Here is a 13,151-nt window from a genome sequence, read left to right on the forward strand (position 1 = left end):
CCCACAGACGCCACTGGTGGCATCGGCAGCAGGGACGGCCCTATCAAGGGGGGCATGTGCCCCCCCTGTGTCCTCCCTACCAGTCGCCTATGCTCACAGCTATGTAGGTGGGAGACAGTCAGAGATGGTTTCTAGACAAAGGGTTTGACTGCTCCAGACTCTAAGCTAGCACTAACACTGATCAACATTTGTGCGGCTTACGGTGTAAAGGTATAACAAGGCCCTAAAGTCAATAGAGGACTACATCATTTGTAAAACACATTGGTATTCTTTAGATACAAAATATACTATATAGAAATAATCTATTATTGAAGTGGTCAAATATATACAGTCACTAAATGGTTGCCCCCTCCACCCTGCCATTGAGAACTGAGTTTCTATCTGTGCAATATTTTTTATGGGCAGGTGGATGTTGAGTATAGGAAAGGTAAAAAGATATTTAATAGACACAGATTTGATAGGCATTAGGGTAGGAAGGGACTTCAGAAGAGCTTCAAGTCCAGCCCCCTGCCCCAGGGACAGGAAGTCACAAGGGATCATAGGATCTCAGCAAGATAAATATCCAAACATCTTTTGAAGGCGTTCATAGGTGCTTGAACCACCTCCAGCAGCAGGTTATTCCAAACCTTGGGGGCTCAGGCAGTAAAGAAGTTCTTCCTTATGTCCAGCCTGAAACGGTCACGGAGGAGTTTGTGACCATTTGACCTTGTCATCCCTTGGGGCGCTCTCGTGAACAAATGTTCCCCCAGATCCTGGTGAGCACCCCTAATAAACTTATAGGTAGCCACCAGATCACCCCTGAGCCTGCATTTTTCCAGGCTGAAGAGTCCCATGGCTCTCAGCCTTTCATCATAGGGTCTGTTTTCCTGACCTTTGATCATGCGCGTGGCTCTCCTATGCACTCTCTCAAGCTTTTCCACATCCTTTTTGAATTGTGGACCTCAAAACTGGACGCAGTACTCCAGCTGTGGCCTCACCAAGGCTGAGTACAATGGGAGAATGAAGTCTTGGAATTTGCTTGAGAAGCATCTATGGATGCAAGCCAGTATTTTGCTCACTTTACTAGGTGCAGCATCACATTGCTGGCTCATGTTCATCTTGTGGTCAATTATGACCCCCAAGTCCCTTTCACCTGTAGTGCTAGCCAGCGTAGCACGGCCGAGCCTATAAGAATGCTGCAGGTTTTTCTTCTCAAGGTGGAGAACCCTGCATTTCTTGGTGTTAAACACCAGCAGGTTCTCATCTACCCATTTCCTGAGCCTGGCAAGGTCAGCCTGGATCACCCTCCTGTCCTCAGGTGTGGACGCTTTACCCCAGTTTGGTGTCATTGGTGAACTTGGCCAGTCTCCTTCTGATATCAATGTCCACATCATTAATGAAGGTTTGACTAGTGTAGGCCCTAGGACAGAGCCTTGGGGGACCCCACTGGTCACAGCGCACCATGATTATTGACTTGCATCAACCACCAACCTCTGAGTCCTAACACAGAGCCAATTCTCCAGCCAGTGGATTGTGATGAGGCTGAGGCCAGTTTTTCTAGGAGGTGATCATGGGATACCAGATCAAAGGCTTTTGTCAAATCAAGATATATGACATCAATCTCTTCTCCACTGTCCAGGTGTTAGGTCACCTGGTTGTAAAAGGAAATAAGATTGGTCAAGCAAGACCTACCCACAACAAACCCATGCTGGCTATCCCTCAGGATGTTGCCATCAGCCAGTCTGTTAAGAATGGCCTCTTTGATAATCTTTTCTAAGACCTTCCCCAGGATAGAGGTCAGGCTGATGGGCCTGTAGCTTGCCGGATCCACGTTCTTCTCTTCTTGAAGATATGCACCACATTCGCCTTCTTCCAATCTTCAGGCACTTCACCAGAGCACCAGGAGTTCTCGAAGATCCGTGCCAAGGGCTGGGCTATGATGCCTTCTAGCTCCTTGAGTACCCTGGGGTGTAAACTGTCAAGGCCAGCTGACTTGAAGGTATCCAGCCTCTCAGGGTGTTCCTTCACAAGGTCAGCATTGATGAGGGGTAAGGAATCTCCCTCACCCGGGCCTCCCTGTCCTGTAATGGGTAGGGGCGTCCCATGGGACTGGTGAAAGACTGACACAAAGTACCCATTTAGCAAGTTTGCTTTTTCCTGGGCGTTGGTTGTCAGTTGTCCCATCTGGTTTAGCAGGGGTCCAGAGTTGCCCTTGCTTTTCCTCCAGCTCTCCACGTATCTAAAAAAGGACTTTTTATTGTCCTTGATACTTGTAGCTAGTTGGAGTTCCATCACAGCCTTGGCTTTCCTGGTTCACTCCCTGCAAAATATGGGGCATATTTTGAATTTTGGCATTCTGTTAAATTTGTTCAAGCTTTCTGAAGTTTGGCTCCTGTCAGTAGAACCAAACACCCAGTTCTACCAGAAGAAAGACTCCCAATCCCTAGTCAGACAGTAAAAACTGGAACAGTTTAGCACAATCCAAAAAGTGCACAGGAATGGTTAGCAGAATGAAGCCTTCCACAAGCAGTCCCTGTTATTGGAACTATTATTACATCCCCAGTAGATAAAAGAAATACCCTTCAAGAAGACCACCTTGTTCTGCTACATGCTGAAGACACACTAGTGTAGCCTGTCCCTCTGTTCCCTAGGTGAACCAAATCCAGGTAGCTTCTTTGTACATCTTCTATTTTAATTCATTTTATATTTTCCTCTTGTGCTTAGAAACAGGAAAGTGGTATCATTAAATACTGGGCAACACTTTTTATTCAACACCATTTCAGTAAATCCAGAGAAAATTTTACTGACTTTAGAGATGCAGTGGCTTCACACCAAGATAACAGCAGAATTCAAATTATTGTCCTGCTGTTTTTGATATTACCAAAAATAAATAAATAGGGCCAGTCCCAAGAAAGTGTGCTTGTGCTTTATTAAAGCTCATGGACCTCATGTTTTTCCACTAGTTCCAAAGCCCACAGATTTCTTTTCAGTAAGCTCCCACTGAAATAACTGCAGTAAAATGATTCATCACAGTGGATGATACATGATCTAATCTATCGGATTTTCATGGTGGACAGTAAATATGAACTCCCTGGGCTCAACCTCCAGAAATGGAAAACCAAATCACTTCACAAATACATGCTTGATGTTCTGACAGACCTACTCTTACATATCTTTATATATATAAGATGAAAGCTAAGATACATTTCAAGGCAGGTGCTGGATCTGTACATGTTTTCTCAGTAAAACCCATTCATCCCCATTCCATTTAATTAGATTCCTTACATAGTAGACTCCCTGGATTTCACTGAGCTTTATATCCATATCTAATCAGCTAGGGACAGACTACACATAAACCAGTTTAAGTGATCAGAAACTGGCTTAAACCTACAACAGAAGAGCCATTCAGTGCACATAAACCAGTTTGAAAACATTAGTGTTGTGTTTTAGTGCAAAATGGAATGCTTCCCCTCTGGTGTGTAGAAAGAAACCTATGGGTATTTATTTAAGTGTATGTTAAAATGAACACATAATTTTCAGCCCAGATTGACCAAAAAGTCATTTTAGAGTAGCCTACCTGAAATACATGCAGTCTAAATCTAATCCTGATCTTCAGAAGAATCATAGTTGTACTCGGCTCTTTGTATATAAAATATTATACAGACACTGTATGCAGAGGTGATAACCATATAATAAATTATAAAACCATGTCATAATGTTATCAGCATGCACTTTTGACTGCATCAGATGTCTTCTGTTCACTAATCCTTCTCTCCAGGATTTATTTAACATTCTGAATCCCTGAGTAGCTTCAAGCAGCTGCCGTTTTATTTAAATTATCCTGCCAGAAAATGTCTCATCTTTCTTTCCAAAAACTGAATTTCCGTTCCCTAAAGAAATGTGACTTTGCCCAAATTTCAAGACAGGCAAAATTCAGTCCTAAGCCAGCAATAGCCTTTTTAAAGGCACTGAAATGTCACAGCTTTAAAGGCTGTTATCTCTTGTCCCTTGAGGGCTAGAAACCAAAGCTTTTTAGCACAGGAAAGAGAAGATTCCCAGTGGGACATCATACTTGCTTCTAGTCCTGAAAGGGCTCAAGATAATGGACTTTAAATTAAAGTTTTGACATTTGTGTCTAGAAGAGCTATTTCAGGTAATATTTAAAGAGTTTTAAAATTAGCTTTCATTTTCTTGGAGCCCAAACAAGCTAGAGCACTAGGAAGCATTCTGTCTCTGGGAAAAAAAAATACCAACCTTAATTTCTCTAATCCACATGGGTAGTGGGCTTGCTACTACTGGTTTTTGCATAGGCCCTGGCCCTCCTATTCAAACTTTATAAAGGCAGGTGATTCCTTAATTGCTTACTGAAGCATTTCTTACACATTTCTCTGAAGCAGCTGGTAGCAGTCACTGCCAGAGACAGGTTAATGGCCTACACAGATCTTGATTTAATCCCATATGGTAATTCCTATGTTCCTACAAGTGTTAGGGCCATAGCCTGACTCCCTTGAGACATAGCCATCTCTACACTTCTCCGAGAACAGAGATTGAAATTCTGTCCAGCCCTTTCACTTCTTTTTGCTGTTCTATTAACAGACAGTCAGAAGCTATGGTAATGGGATGAAAAAAATGCTAGTAAGTTTTAAATTTTTAAGTTTTAGGTACAGTTCTATTCAAAAAGGTAACTTAGACACATCAAGAGTACTCAATATTTCTTGTGGAAAAATGTTTTAAAATGATGCTGAAAGCTCAGATGAGAACAAAAGCTGTCTCAAATCAACATGTCTTACATCTGTAATATCTACCTAACAGTATGTCTTAATGGCAGGAAAGCAACATGTTAATCAATCCACTAAATCTCATTAGTGTAGGCTATGTAGCATTAACAACACCACAAACTCTTGTTTATCTATAGCAACTAAACCCCCAAAATATTACCAATAAACCAGATAAAACAATGACAAAAGTATAGGTTTTGTTGTTAATCACATAACTGGAACATGCTTTGCACACTATCATTTAAGTAAATTATAGAGACTTAAAGAGAAAATAAGAAAGAAGAAAACCTGCTTGGTACTTTATTAGCTTGGCCATAAAGAGGTGTGTTAGAAACTTTAGAACTGAGAACAAAAGCATTTCATATAAAATATTTTCCTCACAACTTTTTCTTTAGTTATTCTGTAGGATTTATATAGACTGCTGGCCTGTCTCCTCAGCTCAAGAAGGAATAACTATGCCCCAATATTTGCTCAGGCTCCTTTTAAAGGGCACAGTTTTATTTTTTAAACATGAAACTCCCAAAATAGCACATACAACATTATTCCCCAAACAAATGACCATCCAGAGGGCTTTACTTTGATGTATCTCAACCTACCTAGCTCCACCTGAGGTGTTTCCCTATATTTATAGGAATCATCTGATTTATTTCCAGCTAGGCAGGATAATCAGACACAGCCACTTGTCCCAAACAGACCTTGGTTTTAGATGGAATGACCACCCTGTTATAGTGTTGCAAATACATTTTATACTAACGTACAAAACAAAATTCAAGGTAAGGAGATTATACTAGAGCTGAACAAATAGTCAATTTTTCAGTTTACTTGAAACTATGAATAATTAAAAATAATTTGTTTTGGGGCCTGAAGCAACATTTTTTCAAAATTTTCAGCAAACCACATCTGATTTTGGCTTGAGTTAATATTTTTGTTTGTTCTATGGCATTACGTTAAAAAGGTTTTGTACTGAAATTTAACTTAATGCATTGAAATGCATGAGCAATTCCAGAAATAAAAATCAATTTTAAAAGTATTTCAGTATTGCTAATATATTACTAAATATGCATTTGTACATGCACAAAAAGTCTGAGCTAAAAAAAAATGCCTAAGTCTAGGAAGCCAAAACACACAATTAGCTATGAGCTTTAGCAGCAGTATCAGTTTCAAAGGACAATTGCATCTCATCTTTGTATATCTACTTGATATATTGACAATGGAAACTGATGCTGCAGCCCATTGATTTCAGTGTGCCTACTCATGTGAGTTAAAAAACGAGTCACTGGTCCCAAAAGCACTTAAGTATTCTGACATACTCACACCCTGGTGTTGATTTATTGATGTTTTCTGATGATAAACTATTTTTCAGGAGGGGAGAGAAGGTGCCGCTTTTATTTGCTATGTTTACCTTTTATTTTTAAACCATTTTCCAAGTGAAGACTCCTGGAAAAACTCTGCTCTGTTACAGACATGTAAATCCATAGCAACTCCAGGGAAATCAGCAATGGTTGGAATAAGAAACAGAATTTGGCCTTGTGCAGTTTTATCACAAATAATGCTCTTCTGAAAAACTGCAGCTTTTCCTGATGCTTACTATACCTTACTGGTAGACCGAACACTTGAACCAAAGCAATATTGGAACTCCTATGAAACAGCTATGTTGATCCACAAAATAAAAATTCCTTCCATAAAGGATAGCCCTTGAAATGTTCCTGCTGCATACGGACATGGGTATCTTTGATGCCAGCAAACATAAGCTTTGTGAGTTGAAATATACTCATGTGGATGTACTAGGGCTTCCCCTTGTCCCCGGTCTTGCTTTTGGAATCCTGATCCCTCAACAAACATTTTTTGTTCTTCCAGAAGCAAGGGGAACATTACTGTGGAATGCACTTTTGCAATCTTGCAAACATGGTGGACAGGAAAGGAGGGTTATAGGCTAGATTCGCACCTGGAGCTACGTTGAGTTGCACCAGTTATTTGCGCCAAGGCTGCTACATTGAGTTAATGGGACTGAAGATAATATATATGCCCATTAAAAAAATGAATAGTTAATATTGAAGCATGAGCAACTAGTTAATTCAGCAAGATCTAGTCTCCTATATTTAACATTAAATGTGATGTGTTCTAATCGTCTCTAAATACATAGCATTATGCAGTCATTCCAAGAGAGATTGGAACTCAGTAATTGTCTATGGGATACACTGAACAGAAACTTTGATTATGAAAGACACTTTCCATCCTCAGTCATTCTGAAGAATTGCTGGGTACAGAAACATTATAACATTTTTTGTACTAAATACTTGTCCAGAAATTAGTGTGAAGTCAGACATTGAAATGTAATTCCATATTTTTCAGTAAAAGTTGTATAGACAGTTGACCACATTTTCACTAAGAACTCCCTAATGAAAGGCACAAATTTATGTCCTTATAAAAATACCAGATTGTGCTTAGCAATACATTTCTTAGAACAGATAGTTCTCAGGTGTTCTGGTGGGCAAGTCAGTTTAATTTGGTATAAAGAAAAAACAGAATTCCAATACCTTTCATATCTATAAATCATTCATATTCATTCTAAATATGTTTGCATATTCATTGCATATACTTAGAATATGGAATACATCCTTCTAGTTTTTCCAGGCTTAGTGAATCTCATTGGCTAGGGACAGACATTCAAAAAATCCCGAGCCTGAATTGATTCAATCTTTGCAGGTTAGTATAACCTGGCTAGGCTGAATCATTTTGTAACCTTCAAGACATCCCAGAAATGCAGGCACATGCCTTCAGTGGCTTAGGCTAGAAGCCGGGGGGTGCTAGAGCAGCCCTCCCTTCTCTTGTACAAGGCTGAGCTGAGGGGGCATGGCCAGGCCCTGGCAGGACTGGGGAGGGCTTCCCCCGGTCCTTCTTGGATGATAACAGAGCATTTATCAGCTCTGTTCGCAGCATTTTTCACCCCATCAAAAACAAAGAGCCTATCTCATCAGTTCAAACTCTTCTTAAACAAGGAAGGAACAGAGGGACATTACCAGCTGAGCTTGTTTAGCTCCAAAAAGCCCTAAGCTGACATTGCTGTCTGCCACAGAACAGACTGTAGCCAACATGTAGCATGCTAGCTAATGCTGAGGTGTCTGTGTAAGGCAGAAGGGACGGAGGATCCCTGCTTAGCAGGGAGTGGGGAGAGGGAAAGCAGGAAGAAACCTGGCAGAGGTTGCTGTGCCTGCAAGTCTCTGCTGGAGCTGCAGCCAGGGGGCAGAGGGGAGGGGCCAGCCCTGCAATGGAGCAGAGATCCCTGCCCAGCCCAGAGAGCATGCTGGAATGCTGGAGGAGTCTGAGGGAATTATATGACAAATCCTTATTTTCCAATTATATTCCAATCGTTAAGAAATTTACTATGAGGCTTCTGTACAGAAAAAAACCCCACGTCTTAATTAAGACAATGCTACCCAGTCTTGCATCGAATGTTTTGACCCCTTAACTCTCCTGGATGTATTAACTATTAGAGCATTCTGCAAAACTCATTTTGCCTCTCAAGACTTTTATGAGGGATATATGATTGGTCAATGTTATGGGGATTGTTATTTTTGTAAGTTTTATTTTAGTTTATATGGTTTTCTTTAGGCTGTTTGTTGTGACTGCTTATTTTATCATCTTTGTTTAAATATTTTAAGTTTGTTCATGGAGATAATGAAAAGAAAATGAGGGTAAATGGTTGACTAGTTGAGCAAGCCAGGTCAGCCAAATAGTTCTAATGATAAGTTATACAGATGTGGCACTGTGTGTTCTCATTACCACCTGCCATTCTTTCACATGGTAACAATGGTTTGTGATGGTCTTGGGAGACACTATGGTATATTTTCTGCTGCAGGAACATGTATTAGATCATACCTAGTACCTACTAAGAAGCAGCCTATGGCATTACTTTGTCTTGCACTTTATTCAAAACATAAAAGCAGTTAATTCAGATTGACCTGTAATCAGATATTACCAATTTAGGCTCTCATCCAGCACTGAGGTCTGTGGAGGCAGATTGATTCACCTGCCCATATAACTCAGTGAAATATTGAGGTCATAAAGTGCCCAGCTCTCCTTTCACATAGAGACCACTGACTTCAGTAGGAGTTGTGAAAGTGGCAGACAAGACAACTGGGTTTATTTGCTTTCTATGCATACCACAATGATGGTTTATTGGCATCAAGATCCAAATAAATTCAATTATGGGGATTTTTTGTATATACAAAAATATACAGAGCTGATATACAATGGAGATTCTATATCACTTTTTTTCTTTTAGTGAAAATGCATATTTTCTTTTGCCAATACATATCTTGATATAGTACCCCAAAGGTAATGAAAAGGTTTTTCCATGTCAAAGTATCTCTTCAATAGTGCATTAATTTTTAGTTAGAAAATATTACTTAAACTTAGTACAGAATTGATACATTTTTGTTCTAGTAACAACTCAACTAAGCATAAACACATACTTTTTTTCTAAAAATGATTAACATCAATTGATATTGGAATATTTTATTAGTGCATCTGCTGATGGATATTTTACCATTCCCCCTACATAGAAGTATGCCTCATGCATTTTGAGATTTGGAATAAAGCCATATGTGAAAAGCCACATAATTTCCACTGCAGTGCAAAACAAATCGACAAACAGGACATAATTTATGACCAACCAGTAATGGTAAGTGAAATACATTTTATAGCTTCAGATGAACCCATGTCACAAAATCACCGTCCATAATTCATAATTGTAGTTTGCGAGTAGAAGATCTCCCGAATAATATTGAGATAGATTTCTCTTGAGCTCCCAGTGAAAGTGAGAGAGATCTTAATAGCTTAAGGTTAAGTTTACTATGATAGGAATATTAGAAAACTCATCAATGTGCTGTTCTGAATGACTCACTAAGAGTAGCAACTCTGGCTGAAACAGACAACTCTGTCTTTAGTGCATGCTATACCAATTAAATCAATGCTGAATTTAGTTCTTGTATATATTTAATGATATCTTTAAGTGATGCTTACCAAGATTGTCTGGGAAACAAGGCAGTAATATATGGCTTTATGCTTCCTCACATTTCTTAAATAATTGTAGGTATTTTAATAATACAAGCTAATTTTACTCTGCAAGTGTTTCAATTAACTTAATAAAATAATTTAAACTTAGTAAGGAAATTGTATGATTTAAATGACAGAATGTTAAACCAGTTTCCATTAGTATGATGAAAAGATAAAGCAAAACAATCTGTGCTGTTTAGAATGTATAGCTGATAGAGATTAGAAAACATGTTATGTCAAATACATGCTGTACACCAATTTTATAAGGATGGTCATTTTAATATATGGTGTTGCAAAAGGACAACCAAAAGGCAGCTTCAGGCTTTTATTCAAATAGACCATTCAGTGCTCTTTATCTTTTAGACAATCTCTCTCTAATGTAGAAATGTAAAATAGAAATAAGCAATGTCCTAAAACAACCATAACTATAAAGGATTGAGATGTTCTTGAAGTCTTGTGAAAGGCATCCTGATTTTACAGGGCAATAAAGTACTAATAACTGATGGTGACCATCTCTTTCTGACTAGAGAAGGAAAGGTAATTCTTGGCTCATTTACCTGGCATATTCAATCATATAAACAACTCTCACTGTAACCCCCAAACCACAAATTATATTATAGATACATGTTCCACTTCAAGAATATTCTTTTACCCTGATATGCATGATTTACAGATTATATCAGATAATAAAACAATTCCAGTAACTGCATACACAATCTCTCTCCTAAAAGACTTTCTGGGGAGCTAACGGGTCTGTAATGAAGTTACAAGTAGGGTGCAAAGGCCATATTTTACTTCAGCAGCAATGGACCAGTTTAGTATAAAACAGAAAATAATCCATGATAGTAATCAAGTGCTATGTTTAATTATACTCTTGCCATGTTTTTTTGTCCTTGTTTATGTATAAGAATTGAAGCGAACTTGGGAGACCAGGAGTCAGAAGAAGAAACAGGCTTTTTTTTGGGGGGGGGGGGGGGGAAGGGAAGGGGGTTACACTCAGCTACAACCTTCTTTTACTACAGAAATACAACAATTACCAGAGTGAAAATGTTGGGCAAACTAAATGTATATAATACAGTTCTCCCTTCACCACATTTCTGAGTGAGGTACACATTTTGCTAGCTAAGCAGTTAGAGGATTTATTATCTTTGCTACAGGGCTACGGCAAAAATGACTGCTATTGCAGCTGCAATTTTCTTTTCAATATGCCTGCTTGCACATTTGAACATGGACATCAAATGCAAATGGTGCTAAACATAGTGGTATTTTTACGTGCCAAAATATTTAGAATTCTATGTGACTACTGCTCCAAATCCAAGAGCAACTGTGACCAAGACTGATAGGTAGTATCTGCATGGGTGACAGCAAAGTGTCAACAGCTTAGGGTTTCCACACTGTACCATTTCCATGTCCTTTTTTATTTTGAATTAAAAAGCTGTGCTTTGGGCAATATCTAGTACAGAGACTTAATACATTTCAATGGTACTTCAGTTCCTTGCAAATGGCTCACTTTTGCAGTTAAATCTGAAGCTGCTGCTGCTGACCAGGGTGCTGAAACAGATAGACACATGCACACGCACATGCACACACCAGTGCATACACTTATAGGCACATGCACACACCCACCAATAATGCAAACACACACACACACATGCACACACACACACACCAGGGCATGCATGCACACACATGCACATCAGTACATGTGCACACACACACCAATGCATGCTCACGTGTGCATGCACACACACGCACACACCAGTGCACGCGTGCATGCAGATGCACCAGTGTACACACACACACCAGTGCATGCACACATGCACATGCATACACACACACACACTCATACACACCAGTGCATGTGCACACACTCAAACATGCACTCATGCACACCGGTGTGCACACACACACCAGTGCACACACACACACCAGTGCACTCACCAGTCAACACACACACACACCAGTGCACACACATACAAGTGCACTCACCAGTGCACACACACACAAACCAGCACATACACATACGTGTACATGCACACCAGTGCATGCACACACATGCACACTCGCACATGTACACACATGCAAACCAGTGCATGCACACACGCGCCCTTGTGCACATGCACATGTGCATGCACACACATATGCACATGCACCCACACACACACTACACTCACACACGTACACACACACACCAGTGCATGCACACTCATGTACATGCACACGTGCAAGCACATATACTCACACACCAGTGCATGAACATACATACCCACATGCACACACACACATACACCAGTGCAAGCTCCCCACCCCCCAGCAGCCAAAGGGGCCAGGGGCATGCCCAGCCCCGTGCCCAGCGCGCCGCTCCGATCCCCGGCCGTGGCGCAGACGAGGAGCGGAAGGAGGCTGAGCCCCGTCCCAGGCATGACAGCAGCTTCCCCGTTCATCGCCAGCCCCAGACCCGGCAGAGCTGCCGACACGGGATGCCCCCGCGCAGCCCGGCCCCGCGCCCCGCTCCTCGCCGCTGCCCGCGCCCACAGGTGCTTCCCCCTGCCCCCTCGGAGCCAGCATCCCTCCCCGGGCCCCAGGGCCAGCTCACCTGCCGCCTGGAGCTGGAGCAGCAGGCACAGGACGGGCCCGCAGGCTGCCGGCCTCCGCATGGTGCTCACATGCAGCGGCAGCGGCGAGCCGGCGGCTCCGCCAGCCTTCTCCTCCCCGTCAGCTTTCCTGGGGAATGAGCATGCCTGAGAGAGCTGCGCATGCGCAGCCGGGGGACGCCGCAACCTCCACCTGCCTGCGGGACCCGCTCCCTCGGGCGGGGGGCGGCTGCTGAACAGGGGCAGGGGGGCCGGCGGGAGGCGGCCAAACAAAGCAGGCTGCGACAGGATGGGGAAGGCGGAAAAATAACGGGGATCCGCAGGGGGAAATCAGCCCCCCCCCCACCTTCGGTTTCCTGTCCCTGGGAGCTGTCTTGTGAGGAAAGGGAAGGGTGAGGAATCAGAGCTGAAGGAGGCAGAAAGCAAGGGGAAGACCTGCAGCAACCAGAACTCTTGGGGAGGTGATAGCTTTTATTAGACCAACTAGATAGCTGCCAATTTTTTTTTCTTCATTTGCAAGCTTTCAGGCACATGCACCCTTTCTCAGGCATTGGAGGGTGCAAAGATTGTAAAATCTCTCCCAGGTGGAAATGAAAATTCATATTTTCAAGGGAAAGCCCTGAGGATTCACTCCAGTTCCTCTGAGGGCCTAGGGGAAAGATGAGGAAGAAATAGCGGAGGGAGTATTCCCCCCCACATCGCTTTTGATATCCAATTACAGACTGACAGAAAATGAGGGTTG

The 13,151-nt window shown here is 41.7% G+C and overlaps 1 protein-coding gene across 1 annotated transcript in view; it reads right to left on the minus strand.

Annotated features, from left to right (window-relative positions):
* PTPRR (protein tyrosine phosphatase receptor type R) overlaps window positions 1-12,547 on the minus strand; it is a 261,768-nt gene extending 249,221 nt beyond the window's left edge. The window contains exon 1 of the mRNA XM_019493652.2: window positions 12,412-12,547. Coding sequence (XP_019349197.1) covers window positions 12,412-12,472 — 61 coding nt within the window. The 5' untranslated portion in view covers window positions 12,473-12,547. The remainder of the gene's footprint in view (window positions 1-12,411) is intronic.
* Between the last annotated feature and the right edge of the window lie 604 nt (window positions 12,548-13,151).

Source organism: Alligator mississippiensis, chromosome 4 (genome assembly GCF_030867095.1).
Source record: "Alligator mississippiensis isolate rAllMis1 chromosome 4, rAllMis1, whole genome shotgun sequence".
Classification (NCBI taxonomy): domain Eukaryota; kingdom Metazoa; phylum Chordata; order Crocodylia; family Alligatoridae; genus Alligator; species Alligator mississippiensis.